Source organism: Colossoma macropomum, unplaced genomic scaffold (genome assembly GCF_904425465.1).
Source record: "Colossoma macropomum unplaced genomic scaffold, Colossoma_macropomum, whole genome shotgun sequence".
NCBI lineage: Eukaryota > Metazoa > Chordata > Actinopteri > Characiformes > Serrasalmidae > Colossoma > Colossoma macropomum.
Window position 1 is genome coordinate 82,153 of NW_023495997.1, and position 27,181 is coordinate 109,333.

Below are 27,181 nucleotides of genomic sequence, written 5' to 3' on the forward strand. Positions count from 1 at the left end.
GTGCTGTGGATGCCCATAGTTGCTATAGAGAGTTGATAAACTGGTAAGGTGCAAAGTGTCAATATTTTTAATATTTTTTGGTTAACCCTTTAGAAATATTTCTCAAGATAAAATATCTTTAAAGCATCAATGCTCTTCAGTATTGTGAGCCTGAGAGGTACGTTTTCCCCTTGAAACTAGAGAAACAGCACTAAAACACAAGCCTGAGTTTGTTGTTGTGGGTCGTTTTCTTCCTACATAAACCTACAGCGTACATTTATAGAATATAGGTGTACCTTTTCCATGCATGTGGCACAATGGTCAATTAATTTTGTTTACAGATTAGTTTCAATTCACCGTCTTTATTTGTGACATGTTGTGATGTGTAGTCCACATTCTGCATTTGATTGGCTTTGGTTAGACAGCCACAACTGCTTGGATTCAGAGAAAGTTGAGGTGGGAGTGTCTTTGGGCAGCTTTGAGAGAGAGGAAAGAGACAAGCAAGAAACACAAAAACAAAAAAACACAAAAATAAAAATATAGCTAAGAGGATATTTTCTACAGATGAGGCTCTAGAACTGCTGTTCCAGCACGGAACAATGCACAGTGTGAGAATTATTTCATACATAAGCAATATTCCATTAAAATGCAGGACACCGCCCAGAGGAAGGGATATAACTTTAAAACAAAAAGAAGTAAATACTTAAAAAAAAGAACTTGTAATTTAGGTCAAAATGTTTTGTGCAATTCTTATGTTCAAACTTTCTTCTGATGTAATGGTTTACATTTTTTTTTTCAACAAAAACACAACAAAATTAAGTTATTTTTTGTGCTACTGTGGTTTTATGGTCTAATTCACAAATGTAGTGTGAAAAAATATTTACTGACAGACATTTTCATTGCTGAGGCTCTGCTGAATCTGGTGATATAGGACAATTTATGTCAAAAAAAAAATTGTGGGCTTTAAAGGGTTTTGTGTGCCTTTGAAAAATGGGGTACACTGTTTCCTTCTAAATCAGTCTCAGTATTGCATTCAAGTTCTCAACTATGTTCAGAGGCAGCTAATTAAATACTATTCAGTACTGTTCATGATTAGGCAGGAAGAGAAGGACTGAGGAAGATGAAGAGTGGGAGTGTTAAGGAAGATAATTAACAGCATTGCTGAGGAAGATGAGGAGCAGCACTGTCAAGGAAGATGGGGAGCAAGAGTGCTAAGGAAGATAAAGAGCAGCACTGTTGATGAAGATGAGAGGCTGCATTGCTTAGGAAGATGACGAGCTGCGCTGCTCAATAAGATGATGTTGTAGTTTAAAATTCACATCCACAGCGGCAACAGATTAAATATTTAAACAATTGAATGAGTTCAGAAAGTTGCGATGAGAATCAGTGTATTTTATTAAATAAAATTGCTACCACAGCTTTCTTTTTCATTTTAACAGAACTGAAGAAAGGTCACACTCCCCTGTGTCCAGCTATGCGTCTTTGAAGAGTGACCAGTCAATGATGGAACCGCTCAAATTCAAAGACGCATCAGTCCTTCAGGGAAGGTATTCTTTTTTCTTCTTCATGTTCACTCCATCCATATTAGATCCACATGTTAATGTCATTATTTTCAGTCTATATGTGTTTTTTATTTTGGCTTTATTTGTGAGTCTTTTATAATGAAGTGGAGACCCTGCAGTGAAGTCAAGTTGAATGGGTTCAAGGGATTTATGAGAGTAATACATGTCTCTTTTTTTAAATACAATTTACTAACATGTCTTTCTTTCTGATTTTCAGTGGAGGCACAGTAGGGCCAGACTCCCCTGTGTCCAGCTGTGCGTCTTTGAAGAGTGACCAATCAATGATGGAACCTCTCAAATTCAAAGTAGCATCAGTCCCTCAGGAAAGGTATTCCTTTATCTTCTTGTTCATTCTTATCAATAAATACACTGACATGCCAAAAGTCATGGGATAGCAGTATGTCAATTAATTTCAAAGTTTTGATACCTCTGAGACTCTGACGGAGAGTTCTGACAAATGATGTGGCCTGTATGTTTGCCCCAATCAAGCATTTATGGGATGTGGTGGAGAGGTCCTTTCACACCAGAGATCCTGCACCTACAAATACCTGCACCTACAAATAATGTCTGGTGGCTATCCAGACAGCATGGCTCAACATCCCTCCAGACTTCTTCTATTCAGTGGTGGAATCGATGCCACTTCAAGTTGCTGCACTTTGCAGAGCTAGAGGGCGTCCTACACGATACGAGTTCCTGTCCCATGACTTTTGGCATGTCAGTCGATGTATCTTTTTGTTGTCTGCATTAACAAACTGAGAAATGAAACTGTTAAGCAAAAAAGAGAAAAGGAAAAAATTCATAATAATATGTGCTGAGTGCTGAGGAAGACGAGAAACAAGAATGTTGTGGAAGATGAGGAGCGAGAATGTCAAGGATGACCCTTCAAAGGTCAGCTGGTCCCTGGAGACCTACCAGCTTGAGCCAAGTTCTTGCGCACATGCACAGTCCCATCTGAACATACAGCACGGGGCACTTGCTCCTTGGCAGCGAGCACTCCTAGTCCTCTTCTGGGGCCACGCCCCACTGTCATGACTCCTGTGGCATATTGTGGAGCTCCCCGCATAGCTGGGGTGGGGCCAGCAACAGCAGCACTCATCCCGGCCCTTCTGCTCTGACTGCCACCCACTGCATCAGCGATGTTGTCCCAAACAATGCTTGTGTGTGCTGGGGTTCCAAATCCACTACTGCTGTCTGAACTGAGCTGGATGATGGTCACCTTCCACCTGTTTGATGTGCCCCTCTCAGTGCAAGAACACACTGATTGCTGTAGAGATATTAGCAAGCTCATGGGGCGAGCATGATGAGCCGTCTGTACTCCGTGCCACACTTGGCCTGCCGTTCGTTGCTACCGCTGAACCTCCTCAGCCAACATCTAACTACCCACTGGCCCAGGCCCGTGGTGCTGCGAGAAGTGCTCTTTATTGAACACACAGGAAAGGCACATACATAATGCTGAACTTGAGGGGAAGGGCATGGTTAGCCACGCACTTTATCCTGACATGTGACCCCACCTCACAGATCCAACACTAAATAACACACATAAATCATACATGTAATCTCAACTACAAGAAAGATGAGGGGCAGGAGTGCTGAGGAAGATGAGGAGCAGGAGTGCTGAGGAAGATGAGGAGCAGGAGGGTGAAAGAAGATGGGAGGCAGCAGGCTTGGAAAAATTAAATATATAATGTATATGTAGCTTGTAAAATGATGTGGTGTGAAATTATATCCACACTGGCAACAGATTAAATATTTAAATTATTGAATGGGTTCAAAAAGTTGCAATGAGGATCGGTGGATTTTATTAAATAAAATTGCTACCACAGCTTTTTTTCTGATTTTAGCGAAACTGAGGAAAGGTCAAACTCCCCTGTGTCCAGCTGTGTGTCCTTGAAGAGTAATCAGTCAATGATGGAACCTCTCAAATTCAAAGTAGCATCAGTCCCTCAGGAAAGGTATTCCTTTATTTTCATGATCATCTTATGTCATCCATATTAGATTCTACATGCAGTAGAGTGTCTGTTACTGTACAAATAAAATTCAACTGAAACATAGTCTTAAAGCAGGTGTTGACAAAGGTCATATCTAATACAGCAAAACAAAGACAAATATGTTACTATATGTCATATATTAATGTGATTATTTTCAGTCTTTTTATTTTGGCTTTATTTGTTACCTTTTTATAATGGATTGGAGACCGTACAATGAAGTCAAGTGGAATGGGTTCAAGGGATTTATGTGAGTAATATAAGTCACTGTATTTTATTAAATACAATTTGCTAACATGTCTTTCTTTCTGATTTTCAGTGGAACAACAGTAGGACCAGATTCCTTTGTGTCCAGTAGTGTGTCTTTGAAGAGTGACCAATCAATGATGGAACCTCTCAAATTCAAAGTAGAATCAGTCTCTCAAGAAAGGTGTTCCTTTACATTCTTTTTGTTCATTCTTAGCAGTAAATATCTATCTTTTTATTGTCAGCAACAACAAACCAGTTAGTCTGTAATGCAATATGTTGTTTTCTATTTTCATTTTTTCTTTAGACATAATTCAGACTCCGCTCAGCAGTCAAAACATCCTCTGTTCCGTGTCAGCAAGACAGAAACACCCACAACAGAAAGGTATAAAGAGACATATTAATAACCAGTTTCTGTATCTCAGTGTCTGATTTAAGAAGAAAAGACTGTAGTGGAAGGTTTTGAATTTTGACTACATTTATGTATTTTGCCTGCAGTGATGATACGGGGTCAGAGTTTGCTGTGACAAGTGACAAGCTTCAAAAGAAGATTAAAAGACTGCCGAACATCTTTAAAGTAAGAGTTAAAGTATATTTAGTAATGCTTCCTATGAATAGCTATTCATAAGTCGCCCATATTCATAAACACTGCATGAGATCTAACCTAAGCATTTGCGAACGTTTGTTCCTGTCGACATCAAGTAACAAAAAAAAAAATAGCATTGTGCTCAACAGTGTGTAAAAAAAATTAAATGTTAGTTGTACTATATAGTTTACTAGTACAAAACCAATATGATTGCTAATATAGTAATATAATGTTACACTATAAATGAAAATGAAAGAGAATAACAGAAACAGAAGTTCCTTTGCATCAAGAAATAGAAAAGCAGCAAATGAAACAATAGGATAGGAAAGGTAGTTTTAACAGTCTGTGTACCTTAATAAAATACAAAAAAGGTTCTGAAAGGTGGATTAATCTAAGGCCATGAAGTCTAGGGATTTGCCTGCCAAAAATTTGTGATATTCAGGTATCTGTTGTTGAATGGATAATTGGTTAATCACACAGGGAAAAGAAAAACAAAAAAAACAATGCAACAAAAAACAGACTTGTATTTAGAGCTGTAGGCTTACCTTTTTGGTACCACTGGTGTTGCACACCAGACTAGGTCATGAATAATACATGTGCACTTGGATGGTTTGACAGAATGTGTCTGCCAGGCTAGCACTTATTTTTAATTTTCTCTAGTTGTTGTCTTTACCACACACACACACACACACACACACACACACACACACACCACACACACACACACACACACACACACACATATTCTGTCTCTGGTTCCTAAACAGCCTCTTTATCCCTGTTACATACTAGCTGGGCTATTTACTACAGTATCAGTTTTATTTCATAATACAACTAATTTGCTTGTCAGAGGAAGACACTACTAATACATTTATACATGTTAATGTTCATACTTAGGTGGGGTGTAAGCATTTCAGCTCTAGCAGAGAAAGAGTCTGAATGGTTTACCTGGCTTTTATAGTCCCAGGGCAAGTTGAGGCATGCCCATATAAACTCATATGGACCATACAAATTGGTCCATGTTAGAGGGGGGGAAATAAAAACTTTTACTACTTCTTTCTTTTTCTACTTTCTTTCTTTTTTTATTTTGATGTTTAATGTTTGTGACCTGTTTGATGCCTTTTGTTTATTGTTTACAAATGAAAGATATCTATTGAAGGGCTGTGGCTGTGATGTTTATTTCCCCCTTTTTTTTCTCTTAAATGGTTTATTCCTGTTCAGCTTAACCACAAGGGGGGAAGACTACAAGCGGCTTGTCTTTCATTGCTCACAGACAGAAAGGGTGACAATGTGAACCACCCAGTGAAAATATTGTTTTGGTGAAGAGTAGGATTTAAAAAAAAACTCCTCTAAAAGTTATGTGCACTCTGCAAATAGTTCAAAAGTCACAGTTCAAAAGTCTGCATTCCTGATGGATTCAAGGCATGGGTGACCTGTACATCTGTGAAGGTACCATTAATGTTGAACGATATGTAAATGTTTTGCCAACACATGCTACCATCCAGACGATTCTTGTACATCTTCTGTCCAAATCTTGCATAATCTAGAATATATGTAATCGATGAATATCGATTACATATATTCTAGATTATGCAAGATTTGGATAGAAGATGTACAAGATGTCAGTCTATATGTGCAAGTATAGAGTTGCTAGATTAAATTTACAGTAAGATGAGAGTGAGTCCGTTGAGGTGTGGATGTGGTGTGGATTGTCTGTGGAGATCATCATGATGATGACTCAGAGGACAGGCTCATAGACCAATACACCAGCACTACTGGCTGTTCAGCAGCCTGATGGCCCAGGGGAAGAAACTGTCTCGGAACCGGCTGTTTCTTGACTTTATGCTTCTGTACCTCCTCCTGCTCGGCAGCTGTGAGAACAGAAAGTGGCTTGGGTGGGTGGAATCCATTAGAATCCTTCTGGTTTTCCTCAGGCAGCAGCTGATGTATAAATCCAGGAGGTTTGGGAGCTGGACCCCTGTGATGTGCTTGGCTGTCCACACCACCCTCTGCAGAGCTTTCCGCATGATGGCAGTGCAATTCCCATACCAGGTGGTGATGGACCCTGTTAAAATGCTCTCCACAGTACATGTGTAAAATGTTTTGAGTATGCGGGAGTTCATCCCAAACCTCCTCAGCCGCCTGAGGTGGAAAAGGCATTGACCCTCTTTACAGTGGCCCCATTGATGGTGATAGGGGTGTGCACTTGGTTTTGTCAACATTAAGATAGAGTTTTTTCTCCTGGCACCAGTGTGTCAGAAAGCTGACCTCCTCTCTGTAGGCCTCCTCGTTGTCATTGGAGATCAGGCCCACAATCTTTGTGTCATCTGCAAATTTGATGATGACATTGGAGCTGTGTCTGTCTGAACAGTCATGAGTGTACAGAGAGTACAACAGAGGGCTGAGCACACAGCCCTGAGGAGCTCTGGTGTTAAGGATCAGTGAGGAGGAGATGATGTTGCCCATCCTTACCACCTGATGTCGGCCTGTCAGGACGTTGTAGAGCGAACTGTTCACACCCAGATCCCGAAGCTTAATGTCGAGCCTTGCACGATGGTGTTGAATGCTGAGCTGTAGTCCACAAACAGCATTCTCACATATTTGTTCTTTCTGTCCAGATGGGAGAGGGCAGTGTGTAGAGTCAGCGCTATTGTGTCATCAGTGGATCTGTTTTGTCTGTAAGCAAACTGCAGTGGGTCCAGAGTGGCAGGTAGTGAAGAGCAGATAAAGTCTCTAACCAGCTTCTCAAAGCAGTTGCTTATGATGGAGGTCAGAGCAACTGGGCGCCAGTCATTTAGAGTATTAACCCTGGCTGACTTTGGAACTGGCACAATGGTGGCCAGTTTGAAGCACGCGGGAACAACATCTGCCAGTAGTATGCTGGGCGTGGGGGGTGGTTTGCACGTCATCTCAGCCTGAACAAAACGCTGTCTCTACTGCCCCTTTTCTGGTGTATGTGACATTTAACCCTTAAAAAGAAATAAACAATTTGTTTGAGGAATTAAAAGCTAAGACACAGAAAATCCATAAAAACAGAAAAAGTACAAAAGCCAAGAAATACACCAATACCAGTCTTGCATAGTCCAATCCTTTCCTCGGTTCAGGAACAGAGGTCATATATCGAAGCACCCAATCAGCTTGTGCATAATATGTACCCTATCCATCTTCCTCTTATCACAGCATATACCCATGTAAATTTCTGAAGATATTGCTGAACCCATCTACTTAGATTCCATCTAGGCTGTTCTGTAATCACCCCTAAGTTTATCTGCTGGTACCCTAAGCTTCTGCCCAAGCAGGGGTGCAAATTCAGTCTGATAAGTGAGGAGACGTATGTCTTGAGGCAAGAGCTAACACATAGCAATTCAAACTAAGTTTGTACTGCCAGATATTCTCTCAAAGACTTGTTGCAAACGGCACATACTGGTAGAAGAATCCACAGAATGGACAAAAAATTAATCTATGTACACTAGCAGTAATGTGGTGACTTGGCCCATTAAACAATGCTGCATCAGTCTCTGAAAAGGGTCTGCGACATTCCAAAGCCTATTTGTTGGAATTTGAATAAACCTAGAAAATAATCCTGCATGTTTATCCCATACCAAGACACATCTGTACAGCACAAGTACAAACACTTGTTCTGAAACATACGAACTAGTAGAAAAATGCCCAGAATGAACATTAAGTAAGACTCCATTGTTGTTGGGGACAAAAGATATAATCTCTACACACTACCCAGATCTGTACAGCCAAAATCCTACTTGTGCAAGTGTTCACAAATATCTTTACACTGCTTCAGTCAGATCTGGATGAGAGATAAACTGGCTCCCCTCAAAGCTTGAGAAGGGGTTGCTTCAAACACTGACCTCGAAAATACCTTTCTGCCTATGGTTAAGCAGAGGTCATGTTGTCCAGGGATATTGGCTCTCTGCACTTTCTCTACTTTCCAGGTCCAACTACTAGACTCTTCATATAAACACTTTGCAGGCATGCACATTTCACAATCAAATTCGATTCTTTCATGCCCTACACTGTTAAAAAAGATGGTTCTTCAAGGGTTCTTTTGTTAAGAAAATGGTTCTGTATAGAAACACGAACACTCAAAGTGCCCTCTGCATCATGGAATTGTTCTTTGGATTGATGGAGAATGTGCTGTACATGGTTCTATATAGAACCTATTTGAAAAGGGTTCTATATAGGACCAGAAAGTTTACTGCTGTAGTTACGATGTCAAGCTTGTAACAAAGAAAGAAACTTTTTTGGTACTATAAAAGTGTGACCACAGCCACAGTGCTCCCTGTACCAGCAGTACTATGTCCAAGGAGGGCTTCTACCAGGCCACAATAGTCTGATAATTACATGGACAGTCATCTGTTTCTGAAAAAGACATCCCGACACTTGGAGATAAATTTTTTTCCCACAATTAGGGGGTTAGTAGTCCCTTATCTTTTGCAAAGACCACACCTTGGTTGGATATCCAGACTCTGCAAATTCAAAGTTTAGCCCAGCATATGCATCATGTGTGATTTCATTGCCATTCACAGCTTTTAAAGTTAATACAGAGGATTTTTCTTTTTTAACAAATGGTACTGCATCAGAGTGGACTTGGGAGCCAGGGGACTTTGGTTATCCAGTTCATTTTATATTTTCTGTTAAAACATCCACCAGAGGGCAACTTCCAACAGGAGTATGTGTGGTCAAGCGTGATCCAAAGCTAATGGCCTGGACCTCTGCAGCAGGTCAAGCTAATTTAAAGTCAGCCTAGCTTCAACAGTTACCCCGTTGGTCAGTTTGCTCACTTGGCCACTCATGACTGGTCCAAGAGCCATTTATGGTTAAATTATCCCACAGAAGGTTAAGCATGCAACATAAATTGACCATGGGATGTGGCTTGGAAAAAAGTGATCCACTGTCATGTGACAGAAAATCCAGGGTTAAATGTTAATTATTAACTAACTAAAGTTAAGTCAGCTTGCAAAGTAAGAAATCCTGCTTTATAAGACAAGCCTCTAGTGAGTGAAATAATGACACATTCAAGGAAGAGAAAATAAAATTAAAGAAACATAATTTTTATTTTCTTTTAATTCATTTTCTTTATCTTTCTTATTTTATCCTCAGGAGCTTGAGAACAAAATATTTGTGTTCATAAAGCATGAGTTGGAAATGTACAAGAAACATCTAACAAAAAGAAACACAAAATATTATGGAAATGTGAAGGATGACATGTGGAATTTAAGGCAAGGAGTTCTAAATATGACACAATACTTTTTGAAGAAAATGAAACACGAGGACCTCTCTAATGTTCTGCAAGGTAAGAGTTGACAACATATCATGTTTCCTAACTGTATATGTAGCTTTGCAAAGAATGTAAATGAAAGTGGTCTTTTTGATTCTTTTTTTTTACCACACAGTTATTATTATTATTTTTATTATTATTATTATTATTCCAGTAAGGTTACAGATACATTTATTTTACACATTCTCCATATCATCAGGCAGAGATGTATGTTTACCTTCTGATTTCCTTTGTTGTCTTTTTGTTTTAACTGTTTAATTAGATGAACTGATTGGAATTCAACAGTATGCACTCAAAGCTAAACTGAGCAAAAAATGTCATCATGTATGTGAAGGAATTGCAAAGCAAGGAGAGGCCACTGTTCTGAATAAGATCTACACAGAGCTGTACATCACTGAAGGTGGAGCTGGACAGGTCAACAAAGAACATGAAGTGAGACTCATTGAAAAAAACAGCGTAACAAGAGACACAAATCAAATGGAACAAGAAGTGCAAATCATATGCAAGGACATGTTTGATCCTCTAACTGAAGAAGACAAACACATCAGAACTGTTCTGACCCGGGGGGTTGCGGGTATTGGAAAATCAATTTGTGTGCAGAAGTTTATTTTGGACTGGGCTGAAGGTAAAGAATATCAGGACATCCAGTTCATATTTCCACTTCCCTTCCGAGAACTGAACCTGAAGAAAGGAAGTCAGAGTTTGATGGACATCATCTATTTCTTCTTCCCGGAAACACAAGGATTGAGATTATCAGATAAGTACAAGGTCATGTTCATCTTTGATGGTCTGGATGAATGTCAACTTCCTTTGAGATTCCACACAAATGAGACCCTGAACAACATCTCAGAAGAAGCCCCACTGGACGCTGTGATGACGAACCTCATCAAGGGAAATCTGCTTCCCTCTGCTCTGATCTGGATAACCACTAGACCAGCAGCTGCTGCTAAAATCCCTGCAGAGTATGTTCACCGAATGACAGAGTTACGTGGCTTCAATGACTTACAGAAGGAGCAGTACTTCAGAAAGAGAATCAGTGATCAGGACCTGGCAGAGAAAATAATTGGTCATATTAAACAGTCAAGAAGCCTGTTCATCATGTGCCACATCCCTGTCTTCTGTTGGATTTCTGCCAATGTACTTCAGAAAATTTTGCAAGAAGGAAGGAGTGAGGATACGCCAAAGACACTCACAGAAATGTACACCTGCTTTCTGATCTTTCAGACCATACAGGGGAACCTGAAATACACTGGAAAGCATGATTCAGATGTACCCTGGGACAAAGAAAGCATTATGTCAATGGGAAAGTTGGCTTTTCATCACCTGGAAGAGAGCAATCTGATCTTCTATACAGAAGATCTAGGCGCATGTGGAATTGACCCTAATAAGATTTTGGTGTACTCAGGACTGTGCACTCAGGAGACAGTCAGATTTCTTGGCACAGTTTTCAGCTTTGTACATCTGAGCATTCAAGAGTTCCTTGCTGCTGTATTTGCATATGTATCTCTCAGAAATGACAACAATAATGTTTTTGACCATCAGTCCACACCACAGGAGAGCAAAAAAACAGAACTCATTGATTTTGTCAAGACTGCAGTAGACAAGGCTTTGAAGAGTGACCATGGACACCTGGACCTTTTCCTTCGCTTCCTTCTGGGTCTCTCTCTGGAATCTAATGAGAAGCTCATTCGAGGTCTGTTGACAAAGACAGGAAGCAGGTCTGACTGCCAGAAGGACATAGTTGAGTACATCAAGTTAAAGTTTAAGGAAAATCCATCTCCAGAGAGATCAGTCAATCTCTTTTACTGTCTGAATGAGTTAAATGATGATTCTCTAGTGAAAGAGATCCAGAGTTACATGAGCTCAGGACGTCTCTCTGAAGCTGAACTCTCTCCTGCACAGTGGTCAGCTCTGGTCTTTGTGCTGCTGACATCCAAAGAGAAGCTGGATGAGTTTGACTTAAAGAAGTTCATCAGATCAGATGAGTGTCTTATCAGACTGCTGCCGGTAGTCAAGGAAGCCACATCAGCTCTGTAAGTAGTTTCTTCACACAGAACTGCATCTACACACAGCTTAATAAAACATTCAAAAACATCCAAAAAAAAAAAACTTATTACAAACAAATAGTTACTGTAGTCTCCATCAAATTCAGTGGTTTAGTTACCAAATTTGATGTTAGTTTCAGCCTTGAAAAATGGATGGGAACTTTTCACAAAACAAAAACAAAAAACATAGTCATGGCCAAAATTGTTGGCACCCCTGAAATTTTTCCAGAAAATGAAGTATTTTTCCCAGAAAATTATTGCAATTACACATATTTTGTTATACATGTTTATTCCCTTTGTGTGTATTAGAACAACACAAAAAGCAGAGAAAAAAAGCCAAAAATGCTATAATTTCATGCAAAACTCCAAAAATGGGCCGGACAAAATTGTTGGCACCCTCAACTTAATATTTGTTTGCACACCCTTTGGAAAAAATAACTGAAATCAGTCGCTTCCTATAACCATCAACAAGCTTCTTACACCTCTCAACTGGAATTTTGGACCACTCTTCTTTTGCAAACTGCTCCAGGTCTCTCATATTTGAAGGGTGCCTTCTCCCAACAGCAATTTTAAGATCTCTCCACAGGTGTTCAATGGGATTTAGTTCCGGACTCATTGCTGGCCTCTTAAGAACTCTCCAGCACATTGTTTCCATCCATTTCTGGGTGCTTTTTGAAGTAAGTTTGGGGTCATTGTCCTGCTGGAAGCCCCATGACCTAGGACGCAAACCCAGCTTTCTGACTCTGGGCCCTACATTGCGACCCAAAATCCTTTGGTAATCTTCAGATTTCATGATGCCTTGCACACAGTCAAGGCACCCAGTGCCAGAGGCAGCAAAACAACCCCAAAACATCTTTGAACCTCCACCATATTTGACTGTTGGTACTGTGTTCTTTTCTTTGTAGGCCTCATTCCATTTTCGGTAAACAGTAGAATGATGTGCTTTACCAAAAAGCTCTATCTTGGTCTTGGATGTTTTCCCAGAAGGATTTTGGCTTACTCACGTACATTTTGGCAAACTACAGTCTAGCTTTTTTATGTCTCTGTGTCAGCAGTGGGGTCCTCCTGGGTCTCCTGCCATAGCGTTTCATTTCATTCAAATGTCGATGGATAGTTCGCGCTGACATTGATGCACCCTGAGCCTGCAGGACAGCTTGAATATCTTTGGAACTTGATTGGGGCTGCTTATCCACCATCCGGACTATCCTGCGTTGCAACCTTACATCAATTTTTCTCTTCTGTCCATGTCCAGGGAGATTAGCTACAGTGCCATGGGTTGTAAACTTCATGATTATGTTGCGCGCCGTGGACAAAGGAACATCAAGATCTCTGGAGGTGGACTTGTAACCTTGAGATTGTTGATATTTTTCCACAATTTTGGTTCTCAAGTCCTCAGACAGTTCTCCTCTCCTCTTTCTGTTCTCCATGCTTAGTGTGGCACACAAAGACACACAATGCAAAGATTGAGTCAACTTCTCTCCTTTTTATCTGGTTTCAGGTGTGATTTTTATATTGCCCACACCTGTTACTTGCCACAGGTGAGTTTGAATGAGCATCACATGCTTGAAACAAAGTTATTTGCCCACTATTTTGAAAAGGTGCCAATAATTTTGTCTGGCCCATTTTTGGAGTTTTGTGTGAAATTATGTCAAATTTGCCTTTTTTTCTCTGTTTTTTTTGTGTTGTTCTAATACACACAAAGAAAATAAACATGTATATAACAAAACATATGTAATTGCAGTAATTTTCTAGGAGAAATAAATACAAAAAGTGAGTTTTATTTGGTGAGCTACTGCAAAAAGAGTAAAGAGTTGTGAAAAAGTAAATTATTAATAAGTGCCATAAAGTTAATTCCAGCTCCTGGTGACCAGATGGATGGTGTTCCTCTAGCATGTCCTGTCTTCTTTTGAGGTCTTCAGAATTTTTAATGGCTTTGTTATGATTCCTCTGATTGTCTCCATCCATCTTGTTGCTGGCCTTTCTTCTCTTCTTTTATCTACAACTGATATAAGCAGAATTGTCTTTTCCATTGAATTTATTATTTTCATAATATTTGCAAAATAAGAGCTTCAGTTTGGTAATCTGGGCTTTAAGTGAAAGGTGAGGCTTGATCAACTATCCCATTTTTGAGGTGCTGTCAATAGTCTTTGCCAACATCAAAGTTCAATGGTATCAATATTTTCTCTGCAAAGGTATCAATATTTTTCCTGTCCTGCTTTTGTATTGTCCAGCTTTCCCAATCAAAAAGGACCACAGAAAAAAAAATGTATTCTGGACAATGTTAATCATTCTTTGTAGAGGCACATGATTACATTTGAAGATGTGTTCTGTCACACACAAATCGGTGTTGTTTCTTGACTGCTGGATCCTTTATTGTTAATAATTGATCCAAGTAAACAAAGATTGTTTAGCACTTCTATATCTTCACCATCAATGGTACAGTTAGACATCTGTCCAATTGTCATAACTTGTTTTTTTTTTCTTTATATTGAGCTACCATCTTTTCACTCTGTTCTCTAACTATCCTTACAAAAGCCTACACATCTTCCTGATTTTCCAATGTTTGTGTAGCATCATCTGCATGTATTATATCATCTTCCTCTAGTCTTGCTTTTCTTATTATACACTCATCAAAGCATTTTATTAACAACACCTTCATGTTTCTACACTTATTGTCCATTTCATCTGCCCCACTTATCATATAGTTTCAGTTTGTAGTTCTACAGTTACAGACTGTAGTCCATCTGTTTCTCTGCATACTTTGTTGACCTGTCAGGTCAGGACAGAGCAGGTACTGTTTGGGTGGTGGATCATTCCCAGCACTGCAGTAACACTGACATGGTGGTGGTGTGTTAGTGTGTGTTGTGCCGGTCTGAGTGGATCAGACACAGCAGTGCTGCTGGAGTTTTTAAACACTGTGTCTACTCACTGTCCTCTCTATTAGACACTCCTACTTTGTAGGTCCACCTTGTACAAGTAAAATCAGAGACGATAGCTCATCTGTTGCTGCACAGTTTTGTTGGTCATCCTCTAGACCTTCATCAGTGGTCACAGGACGCTGCCCACAGGATGCTGTTGGCTGGATGTTTTGGTTAAGGGACTATTCTGAGACTCAATGTAGTGCTGAGAATGATCTACCACCCAAATAGTACCTGCTCTGTGAGGGTCCATGGGGGTCCTGACCACTGAAGAACAGGGTAAAAGGGGGCTAACAAAGTATGCAGAGAAACAGATGGACTACAGTTTGTAATTGTAGAACTACAAAGTGCTCCTAAATGGTAAGTGGGGTATAAATATTCAGGTTGGTGTATAAACATATTTGATTCAAAAGCAATTTTATCATTCTCTGTCATCTCAGCTTGAACCTGGCAGGTCATGTCATAGATTACTATTGAAAAATCTTGGAAAACATTCCACCAGGCGTTACACCACTTTTTTGAGTATAACTGCTCAAAGAATGTCTGAAAAGAGCTGAAATAGTATGAATACATCACTTAGAATGAGTATCACTGTGTTTTCTGACATCCATGTCAAATCAAAAACCAAAGTCAGTGGGCCCAATTATGTTTTGAATGACTTACACATAAGCTGATCAAATGGACAACAAGTGTAGATGCAAAGAGGAGTTCTTAATAAAATGCTTGGTTGGTGTATATTCAGCATACAGGTTGGACAAAAATGGTGATAGTGGGCAACCTTGTCTGACTATTTTGTCAGTAGAATCAGTCAGTTTGTCCATTTTCTGTCATGATTGTGGCTCCTTGATCAGTTTAGAGGTTGCTTATTAGAACATTGAGATGCTGTGGTATACAAGTACTGGCAATGTGATTAACACAGTTAATGACTTTGCTGTACTCAGAGAAACACTTGCTGACTGTATACGTCAGCAGCTTAACTTGTTCTGCTTTTCATGAGTCCTGCTGGCATGTCTGTCAGTTTGTGTTCAGTGTGAATCTCTAGTCTGCGTTGAATAGTCTTGAGTGTAATATAAAAAGGGAAATTAATTGTGTGATGGTTTGCACACTTACACTTGGGCTGAATATGACCTCTTTATACTAGTATATTAGCATAAGCATATTCTAAATGCATTAATCAAATGTATTTGAAAATATATGAACAACGGTCAGAAATATTTATAAGGCCTTTTAGAAGTCTCTTCAAAATAATGTTTTCTGTTACTGTTGAGGGGTAGATCTGTCCAGTGTTTGGCAATACTTTCAGGTTTTAGCTCTGTGAAATACATCAACATCACTGTGACCTTCACTTTTTGGAGGTTTTCTCCATCTCGCTCTGTAAATATCTTTCATGGTTTACCTTTCCTGATTGTTGTCATTATGCTCTGTCATGTCGTGACTACTTTTTAAATATTTTAACAATCTGAATCTGGAACTGGGGTATGATAATACATTGATTGTGATCAATTAAATGATTATAAGGTTTTAATTTATTTGTCAGTCCAATTAAATAATGTTTTTCTATTGGGCAAAGCCAAGGCAACAACTGATACAACTTCTTTTTTGAGAATTATATAAAGTCTTACTTTTTACTTTTAGGCTCAATGAGTGTAACCTGACAGAGAAAGGTTGTTCAGCTCTGTGTAAAGTTCTCAGCTCAGAATCCTCCAACTTGATCAAGCTGGACCTCAGTAGTAATATTCTACAGGACACAGGAGTGAAGCTGCTCTCTGCTGGACTAAAGAGTCCACAATGTAAAGTGGAGGAACTGAGGTAAGTTCATCTATTTGTCTTAATAGGGAGTCAACTTGTTTCCTTAATCTGTTTAAGCTTCTAGTTGTAGAGCTGTCAATGAGTTTCCTATAAACAAACAACAGTGATGATCATTTCAGTAAAGAGATTGGCAGAAAGATTGTATATAGTTAATATTTTATACAAAAACGTGTTATAGAGCACATAGATTTGTAATAAAAAGGTTATACTAGTATAGCCACAATAGAACATTTGTATTTTACACACTTTTATTGGGATTAGATAAATGTTGACTTATAAACATAAGCAAAAACATATCACTAATACTTGTGGAGATCACTAAAATATTTTTAAAAAGTGATATCAATTATAGGTATTGGAATTTTTACTATCAAATTAACATTTGCACATTTCATTTTGTGGCAAACATATTTGATTCAAAAGCAATTTTGTCATTTTCTGCTATCTCAGCTTGGACCTGGCACATCAAGTCATGGATTACTATTAAAAAATCTTGGAAAACATTCCACCAGGCTTTACACCACTTTATTGAGTATAACTGTTTACAGAATGCATAGAAAGAGCTAAAATAATATGAATACATCGCTCAGAACAATACTCTGATTTTTACATGATAGGTGCATGATGTTTTCTGACATCAATATCAAATCAAAAAAGCAATGTTGCAAAGTGAGTGGGCCCAGTTATGTTTTAAATGACACTAACACAACAGGGGCATAATTGCTATTTTCAGTAGGACTTGTGCTCTATCAAAATAAATACTAAATGTTTCTTCTATAGTAATTTGTTCAGCAGAAAAAAATAAGTTCAATAAGTTCTTGGTGGTCTGTAAATTGTTTATTTTTTCTTCTTTGCTTTTTCTTGTTAAATTTGATAAAAGGAAGCCATTCTTGCATGAGTTACGCATGAGATGTACTGGTGAATTTTAGACACATCAAACTGACACATGATGCTGATTTTACCCATGGTAGAAATTTGCTGGATTCATTTAATAATGATAAACTTATGTCCTTTCTTTAGACTTTCATTCTGCAGTGTAACAGAGGAAGGATATGTTGCTCTGGCCTCAGCTCTGAATTCAAACCCCTCATCACACCTGATAGATCTGGATCTAAAAGGGAATAATCCTGGAGATACAGGAGTGAAGAAGCTCACTGATCTACTCACTGATCCAAACTGTAAACTCAAGACATTGAGGTAGATAGATATATTTAGACATTTGGGGAATATGAGCTTGTAAATATCAAGCACACACTCACTGTTAATAGTGTACTCTACTGCCACTGTTATACATTACTTCAAACCGGAACCAGATTTAGAATGTTTAAATATAGTTTATGACACATATTGTTGCTCCTCCCTTTGCCACATTTTTTCTATTGACTCATAATTAGTATTTAGCCTTTTTGAAATGTGAGGCTTTTCTTCTTTTTACAGACTGTTGAGCAGTTCTACTGCAGAGGAAGTCTGTGATTCTCTGACTAAAGTTCTAGGAATAAACCCCTTACTGCTGAGAGAGCTGGACCTGAGTGGGAAAATACAAGGAGATTCAGAACTGAAGAAGATCTCTGAGCTACTGAAGGATTCACACTGCAGACCAAATAATCTCAAGTTTGTAGTTTAATGTAGTTTATTTATTTTAGTTTTTGTTGTAGTGTAATGACTAAATCCATTCGCAGATACTAAAATATATAAAGTTTAACCTAGTTTTGAAATGTTCTATTTTTAAAGAACATTGAATTTGAAAGACAGGGTATCTTATAAATTATGTTTTGTCCACCATCTCTCTATGTCTGCAGGCTGCAAAAGAACAGTATTACAGAGGAAGCCTGTGCTGCTCTATCATCATCTCTTTGTTCAAATCCTTCACACCTGATAGAGCTGGATCTGAGTGAAAATAAACTAGGAAACTCTGGAGTGGGGAAGATTTCTGATGTGTTGAAGAATCCTGACTGTAAACTACAGAAACTGGAGTGAGATGATTTAAAATAATATCATCAAACATCAAAATAGGCTGGGGTTTATTTTGATCTACACCATTATACTAGATTTTCTGACATATTTTATGTTCTTTTTTGTTTTCTTTGTTTTAATTGTTTTTCTTTTTGAGGGAAGCTTTCATATAAGAACATGTTTGGTAATATCTTTACAAATGCAGTTAATGTTGTGACAAGGAAGGCATATCTCTTTACTGAGGACTGACTAAATAGTAAAATATTGTGTATTATTCAGTTTCAGTCTTTAATTTTTAATGCCAAAAAACAAACTGTTTCTTCTATACATAGACTTTCATTCTGCAGTATAACAGAGGAAGGATATGGTGATCTGTCTTCAGCTCTGAAATCAAACCCCTCATCACACCTGATAGAGCTGGATCTCAGAGGGAACGATCCTGGAGATACAGGAGTGAAGATGCTCACTGATCTACTAGAGGATCCAGACTGTAAACTGAAGACACTGAGGTAGACATTTTAAGAAATATATTTTAAAATGCTCAAAGTTTTCTATAGCTAATAGTTTATTTGTTTGATTACTAAAAAGTATGCTTTTTGAGGAGATGTCTATTTTAAGTACCGCCATTTTGTCCAAAGTATATTTACAAACATAGAGCTTTATTTGCTGATTAAATACAACCCCATTTCCAAAAAAGTTGGGATGCTGTGCAGAGTGTCAATAAAAATAGAATGCAATGATATGCAAATCATGTAAACCATATTTTTAAAGGAAAATACTACAAAGAAGACATATTAAATGTTGAACCTGAGAAATGTTAGTGTTTTCTGAAAAATATATGGCCAATTCAGCTGTTTAACAGTTCAGGGGATCATTTGTCATATTTTTCATTTCATAATGCGCCAAATGTTATCAGTGGTGACAGGTCTGGACTGCAGGCAGGTCAGTTTAGCACTCGGACTCTTTTAATACAGAGCAATGCTGCAGAATGTGATTTGACATTGTCTTGCTGAAATAATCAAGGCCTTCCCTGAAAAAGACGTCATCTTGATGGCAGCATATGTTGCCAGAACATGTATATATTGTTCAGCATTAATGGTGCCTTCACAGATGTGCATGTCCCCCATGCCATGTGCACTAATGCACTCCTATACCATCATGAATACTGGCTTTAGAACTGTGCACTGATAACAAGCTAAGTGGTCTTTAGCCTGGAGGACACAGGGTCCATGATTTCCAAAAGAAACTTCAAATGTTGATTTGTTGGAGCACAGGACACTTCCCCTAGTCATGTTACTCGTCTGTTGTCAATCAACCACCAGGTGTTTTTTTTTAGTATTACACAACTTTACCAACCTTTTGTTGCCCAAATTTTTGGAACGTATTGTTGGCATCAAGTTCAAAATGGGTATATATTTTTCAAAAAACCTCGAGTGGCTTAGTGCTTTTATAAAATGGCAGCCAACATAAAATATATCAAAATACACAATGTTTTAGATAATTATTTAAATTATTAATAATAATCAACGTAAGTATTCCACCAAGAAATATGGTTCCTAGAGTAAGGTATCATTGCTAAGCAACCAATGATTGCTGAATGAGAGAGAGAATGTTCAGTCGCCAATCTCTGTATACTGCAGACATTTCATGATTTTTATTTTTATTTTTTTTTGTATAAAGGTGAACATGTGATAATGCAGCACTATTTAATGCAAAAGCTTTCAGTTAATAAGTACTTTTTCATCACCAAATTACCACTGCGAGTCTTCTGCCAGTCTGACGATGGCACTTTTCTCATGCTGGGGCTGAATCTCAAACGGCTCCCTGCTCCCTACATAGTGCACTACGTAGGAATTTAAATGCTGACTCAGCCCAACAGAGCAAAATATTGCTAAAAATTGTCATTTAGGATTCATCCTCATTCATGCTTGACAGGCAGTCACTATTTGGCAGCAGAAGCTGGAATTTCTAAACTCAATGTTACACAGCACACTATTTGTTTAGGGAGTATGGAGCCATTTGGGATTCAGTCTGGGTTTGACATGACTTCAAACTGAACAGAGTTTTGAAGTGTGTAATCCATTCAGGTGACATTCTATAGACTTTTATATTTCCATTTTTCAGTGAGTCATATCGTGAGTGCTTTAATTTAAGCCTGTGATATTAATGTTGGAGTTGTGTAGCATGCTTGCTATCTTTTAGCCTGTTAGCTAGCTGACCAGCCTAGTTCTAGTAAATGACATAAGTTTTCAGCAGCTCAATTAAACAAAAATGGGTTATTACTTCAAGGTACACTGGGTGCTCCATGTGATCAGCATTGGCATCAAAGATGAATCCATTAACAGCAGAGGGGAATTTCGTGTCATGGTGCAGTGAAAAAGATTTTAGGACTAGACCTATCCATTTTAAGTACCAATAAATTCTCTATAAGCTTACAGTAAATGTTCCTCAGCATTCCTTGCAGTTTTCACAATTTCGTATTACAGCAAAACTTAATTTAGGAATTTTATCTTACAGCATCTTCTCAAGTTAGAGTTCAACTTAACTTACTTGATCAAAATTGACAATCAACTATTATGTCTGTTACCTGACAACAAATTTTCCACACACAGCTGAAATGTGTAATCAGAATAATTACGTTAGTTAGCTAGACAGCTAGCCACCATTACTGATGTAACAAAGGTCATACAAAACTAAAGCACAATAAACTTGAAGTTAAGAATATTGTGATGGTGCTTTGTGCTGTTTATTAGAGCATCGCCACTTTCCAGTTTCAGGATCCCAAATGCTTTAGCCGAGTGCGCTAATGTTATTCCTTCTAATAAACGACACACGTTCAGCTCTGTCTCCTCATTATTCACCAGCATCACTGTAATTTTTTTCATTAACATTAACACACAAAGGTAATAAGAGGGGAAATTGTGTCTGCAGCATCTGGGGGATTTAAAACACTGTTAGAAATAAAAAAAAAAAACATAAGTTAAAGCACCATTTTACAATATAAATAAATGTAAAATGTATTGTCATTATGCTAGTAGTGAACCATGCTACCTGTCACAGGTATAGAAACAGATGGTTAAACATAAGCTAAGACACTACTGGGGTTTGCTGAAAGTTAAAATAGTATTTGGTAAATTTTGTCTAAGTTTCTGTAATAACATTTTCTTATCAGCCATTAGGACAAGATTTTGAACTGTTGTAAGAATTGTTATAAGAACTGTTATTCTGTAATAGCTTCTGTCCTAAATTCAGCCCTAACTGAGGTCGTCATGATGACTAAACAGATATGATTTCAGATTTAAGAGGCTTCTGTAAAACGGCCCTAGGTCCATAACTCAGCTTTACTCAGGACTTGGCAGAGACAGCAAACTAAAGCTAGCTCTTGCTTGTACTGCTAGCACTACCCTATAAAGCTTACTTCAGCAACATACATAAAATCTAGCTCTGGCAAAAATAGATGAGAATAGATGTTCCTGACTGACTGAGCATACAAATGGACAAAATAACCATATATTTAACAACATTGAAAATAGACAGATAAAATAGAATGATTTTGAAGTGTCTATAAAATTATCATTAATGTGATCTCTCTCCAGGTTGTTGAACAGTTCTGCTGCAGAGGAAGTCTGTGGTTCTCTGACTAAAGTTCTAGGAATAAACCCCTTACTGCTGAAAGAGCTGGATCTGAGTGGGAAAATACAAGGAGATTCAGAACTGAAGAAGATCTCTGAGCTGCTGGAAGATTTGCACTGCAGAACTCAGAAACTGAAGTTTGTAGTTTAATGAATTTGGATTTTGTCATCATTTTCTAAAATACATTTTAGTGTTTCATTTGCTGTTGGTTGCACAGCATTAATAAATTTTGCACTATTGTAAGCACATTTAATATACATACAGTATTCAAAAACGTGAAAAATAAATATAAAAATTATAAATAAATAAATATACAAAATATTTAATATAAAAAAAATCTCTTCAGCCCTCATGTCTAAAAATGTTTTTTCTCCACCATTCCTCTCTGTCTGCAGGCTGAATAAGTGCAGTATTACAGATGAAGGCTGTGCTGCTCTATCATCAGCTCTTTGTTCAAATCCTTCACATCTGCTAGAGCTGGATCTGAGTGAGAATAAACTGGGAAGCTCTGGAGTGAAGCAGATCTGTTCTCTACTGAACAATCAGTGCTGTAAACTGCAGAAACTGAGGTGAGTTACACAGAAAAATGTCCTAAAGACAGTTGTAATAAAGGGATCATATGTGTGAGAACAGTGGAGTAAGCAGAGTAGTTGCATCTCCACTTTTTTAGGGGGGAGTCATACAGTTTTGCTCCCCACTTTCTATTTGAATGAAAAATTGGCTTTAAGTATAAATATCTGTATGACCACGAGTTTAACAAACCCTATTCTTCATGCTGTTTTATAAACGTCCCCTAATACAAAATTCACTAGAGAGCTGTGAAAATTTAAATATGCTGAATATTTAAAGGAAACAAGAAGTAGATTAGGTGCAAGATTCAGTTACAGTGTGTAGTTTGACTGTATAACAGACAAAAATACAAATATAGGTAAACTTTAATGTATATCATTTTGCTTTCTGGGTTGATGGTTTGCCATAAACAGTTTCAGTGTCTTACAATAGAAATCAAATTGGCAATAGCCATTTATCACCTAACTAACATTCACTTACTAAGTTACTTTTCTAGATACTCTAGTTATCTACATAATTCAATGAAGTTGCTAGCAAGTGTTGAGTTTAAGCTAGGATTTTTTTGCATTGTTTAAAAGTTTAATATCAGAAAATAGCAGGTAAACAGTAAATAATAGATTAACTCAACTTATCACAGCAAGCTTTGACCTCATTTTATCCCATAACCCCCCAATCTTTTTTGTGCTCAAAAAAGACATAATCACACATGAAATGCAAATCCAAGTATGCTATTAAAGAAAATGTATATCTATTTTTATTCACTTTGTATTCATTTTCACAATTACCTTTTAGCCATTGTATATAGTTATTGTATTTTACTGTTGACTGGCAAAGAAAAAATTATGTTGACCTTTTTTGTTATTAGATATTTGAGATATTTGAGATTATTTCTTCTCTCCAATTTGAGGCTAAATTTTTTTTCCTCCAGTTTCTTCTGTCTGATTTGAGTGATACTAAATGTTGCATATGATGTCACATAATGTCTACCAAAGTACCAATCAAAGTAAGCAGTATATTTACAGCAGCTACAGCAGGAGCGGGAGCTTTGTTAACCCTTTAGACCCAAACGGAAGTCTAGAATATTCTCATGGACTCCTGAGTGTTTTCAGAGATGGAGGCTTATTTTTATCTGTTTGAATAAAACAATTATTTAATAATAATGCATATAATATTAGATCATAAGAAATATCATGTCATACCCAGGTAATGGTAGGTAAATGTTGACGCATCCCCAACAATTTCACAATGTCCATATAAAAGCCTTATGGAAGATAAGTTAGTGAAAGATATTTCAATTGTAAACAACGTTTAAACCGAAAGAAACAAGCACATATACATTAATTATAAAATGTAAATAGTATAGGTTTTAAAGTTAGTATTTAGTTTTTTTATATTTAATATAAAAAAAATCTCTTCAGCCCTCATGTCTAAAAATGTTTTTTCTCCACCATTCCTCTCTGTCTGCAGGCTGAATAAGTGCAGTATTACAGAGGAAGGCTCTGCTGCTCTGTCATCAGCTCTTTGTTTAAATCCTTCACACCTGATAGAGCTGGATCTGAGTGAGAATCCAGTATTAAATGATGGAGTGATGAAGATCTGTGAAATGCTGGAGAATCCTAAATTTGTGCTACAGAAGCTACAGTGAGATCATTTATATTCCTAAGCTCAGTATCAGCATAGGCTGAAAGTTCATACTGACATTCATTATTGTTTATCAGATTTTTTTTATATTTTTATATATTTGTATTTATGAAGGTTTAGCTTTTGAGCTTTATGTGTGAAAGGCACTGTAGTAGGAAAGCGAACCCATAATCATAGATTATTAAATATAAAATAATTTTATCAGCATTTTCATTGATGGAAATACAGTATGAAGTTCTGAACAGCTCAGATCTAAAGCAGAAATTGGCTCTCATGATTTTTGACATGGTTGGTCATGTGATGCAGAGGCCTACTTGTGTTAAGGACTTCCTAACTCTAAATTAATTTAAATTATTATTCAGTAGGACTTTCTTTGCTTCAATGTTTTGCTTCATAAGTACTTCCTTTTAGTCTTGTTTTGATGCTAAAGTGCACATTTTCTCTGCTGTCTAGTCTTTCATTTTGCAGTATAACAGAGGAAGGATATGCTGCTCTGGCATCAGCTTTGAAGTCAAACCCCTCATCACACCTGATAGAGCTGGATCTCAGAGGGAACAATCCTGGAAATACAGGAGTGAAGAAGCTCACTGATCTACTCGATGATCCAAACAGTAACCTGAAGAAACTGAGGTAGATATTTTAAGAAATGTAGATATTGTGAGCTTGTAAATTTCAGTCACATATTTAGTTCACAGAACATTTGTAGTACATTTACTGATGTAGAAATCTTTTGTAGAACAATCAGGATTTTTGTAGTAAAATCACTCTGAGAAAAATATTTCTAAAGTTCTGATTTAGTGCTTATTGAACCATTGGTTTATATGTTAAATGCATGGCTTAGAGCTTTAAAGTTAGTTTTGTTTCATATGTTCTCATGTTTAGATCTGAGCTGTTGTCAGGAGGTCTGTCTGTAATGAAGGACCGACTGCTTGGTTCTGGATATTTTCTATCCCATTTAGTGTTTATTGTTTTGGAAAAATAAGCTATTTTGAAAGTTCAGAATGCTATTTTAAAATTTTAATTTATTTTTCAACCATCATTTTTTTCTAAAGTACTATAGGTTAGCATTTACTTCCACTTTTGGAAAATAATAGGTAAATGAATCATTATTATTAATAATAATCATTATTAGAAAAATGTATCTGAGTTGCTTTATCTACAGGTTGTTGAACAGTTCTACTGCAGTGGAAGCCTGTGATTCTCTGACTAAAATTCTAGGAATAAACCCCTTACTGCTGAGAGACCTGGATCTGAGTGGGAAAATACAAGGAGATTCAGAAATAAAGAAGATCTCTGATCTACTGAAGGATTCACACTGCAGAACTCACAAACTTCTGTATGTTGCTAATTGTGTTTGAATTTCAATTTATTCTTTCAAAAAAAAAAAGTGAAATGATTATTATGCTTTGATATTTTTGGCATGTGGGTTACACTGTGCTAATTTAAAAATAACTTTCCTTTTGTTGATTTTTATCAGTGATGTTTCTTGACAATAACTTTTATCCACCATCGCTCTCTGTCTGCAGGCTGAATAAGAGCAGCATTACAGAGGAAGGCTGTGCTGCTCTATCATCATCTCTTTGTTCAAATCCTTCACACCTGATAGAGCTGGATCTAAATGAGAATAAACTAGGAAACTCTGGAGTGAAGAAGATCTGTGAAATGTTGGAGAATCCTAAATCTGTGCTACAGAAGCTACAGTGAGACCATTTATATTCCTAAGCTCAGTATCAGCATAGGCTGAAAGTTCATACTGACATTCATTACTGTTTATTAGATTTTTTTGATATTTTTATATATTTGTAGTTATGAAGCCTTAACTATTGAGCTTTATGTGTGAAAGACACTGTAGAAGGAAAATGAACAATCAGATTATTAAATATAAAATAAATATATCAGCACTTTCAGTGATAGAAATACAGTATGAAGTTCTGAACAGCTCAGGAGATCTAAAGCAGAAATTGGCTCTCATAATTTTTGACATGGTTGGGCATGTGATGCAGAGGCCTACTTGTGTTAAGGACTTCCTAACTCTAAATTAATTTAAATTAGTATTCAGTAGGACTTTCTTTGCTTCAGTGTTTTGCTTCATATGTACTTCCTTTTAGTCTTGTTTTGATGCTAAAGTGCACATTTTCTCTGCTGTCTAGTCTTTCATTTTGCAGTATAACAGAGGAAGGATATGCTGCTCTGGCATCAGCTTTGAAGTCAAACCCCTCATCACACCTGATAGAGTTGGATCTCAGAGGGAACAATCCTGGAAATACAGGAGTGAAGAAGCTCACTGATCTACTAAATGATCCAAACAGTAACCTGAAGAAACTGAGGTAGATATTTTAAGAAATGTAGATATTGTGAGCTTGTAAATTTCAATCACATATTTAGTTCACAGAACAATTGTACATTTACTGATGTAGAAATCTTTTGTAGAACAATCAGGATTTTTGTAGTAAAATCACTCTGAGAAAAATATTTCTAAAGTTCTGATTTAGTGCTTATTGAACCATTGGTTTATATGTTAAATGCATGGCTTAGAGCTTTAAAGTTAGTTTTGTTTCATATATTCTCATGTTCAGATCTGAGCTGTTTTCAGGAGGTCTATAAGTAAGTAAATGAATTATTATTATTAATAATAATCATTATTAGAAAAATGTATCTGTGTTGCTTAATCTTCAGGTTGTTGAACAGTTCTACTGCAGTGGAAGCCTGCGATTCTCTGACTAAAATTCTAGGAATAAACCCCTTACTGCTGAGAGATCTGGATCTAAGTGGGACAATACAGGGAGATTCAGAAATAAAGAAGATCTCTGATCTACTGAAGGATTCACACTGCAGAACTCACAAACTTCTGTATGTTGCTAATTGTGTTTGAATTTATTCTTTCAAAAAAAAAAAGAAAAGTGAAATGATTATTATGCTTTGATATTTTTGGCATGTGGGTTACACTGTGCTAATTTA

The 27,181-nt window shown here is 37.3% G+C and overlaps 1 protein-coding gene across 7 annotated transcripts in view; it reads left to right on the top strand.

Moving 5' to 3' along the window:
• LOC118803910 overlaps positions 1 to 27,181 on the top strand; it is a 100,096-nt gene that overhangs the window by 8,560 nt on the left and 64,355 nt on the right. For 6 of the 7 annotated variants that reach the window (XM_036564444.1, XM_036564446.1, XM_036564447.1 and 3 more), the window contains exons 4-24: positions 1,419 to 1,526; positions 1,759 to 1,869; positions 3,383 to 3,493; positions 3,846 to 3,956; positions 4,080 to 4,157; positions 4,271 to 4,349; positions 9,477 to 9,669; positions 9,917 to 11,687; positions 16,253 to 16,426; positions 17,447 to 17,623; positions 17,864 to 18,037; positions 18,226 to 18,399; positions 18,712 to 18,888; positions 21,976 to 22,149; positions 22,408 to 22,581; positions 24,050 to 24,223; positions 24,677 to 24,853; positions 25,386 to 25,559; positions 25,750 to 25,923; positions 26,374 to 26,550; positions 26,900 to 27,073. In XM_036564444.1, the coding sequence (XP_036420337.1) occupies positions 1,419 to 1,526; positions 1,759 to 1,869; positions 3,383 to 3,493; positions 3,846 to 3,956; positions 4,080 to 4,157; positions 4,271 to 4,349; positions 9,477 to 9,669; positions 9,917 to 11,687; positions 16,253 to 16,426; positions 17,447 to 17,623; positions 17,864 to 18,037; positions 18,226 to 18,399; positions 18,712 to 18,888; positions 21,976 to 22,149; positions 22,408 to 22,581; positions 24,050 to 24,223; positions 24,677 to 24,853; positions 25,386 to 25,559; positions 25,750 to 25,923; positions 26,374 to 26,550; positions 26,900 to 27,073 (4,836 nt within the window). The remainder of the gene's footprint in view (positions 1 to 1,418; positions 1,527 to 1,758; positions 1,870 to 3,382; positions 3,494 to 3,845; positions 3,957 to 4,079; positions 4,158 to 4,270; positions 4,350 to 9,476; positions 9,670 to 9,916; positions 11,688 to 16,252; positions 16,427 to 17,446; positions 17,624 to 17,863; positions 18,038 to 18,225; positions 18,400 to 18,711; positions 18,889 to 21,975; positions 22,150 to 22,407; positions 22,582 to 24,049; positions 24,224 to 24,676; positions 24,854 to 25,385; positions 25,560 to 25,749; positions 25,924 to 26,373; positions 26,551 to 26,899; positions 27,074 to 27,181) is intronic. The other variant, XM_036564449.1, reaches the window with a different exon arrangement.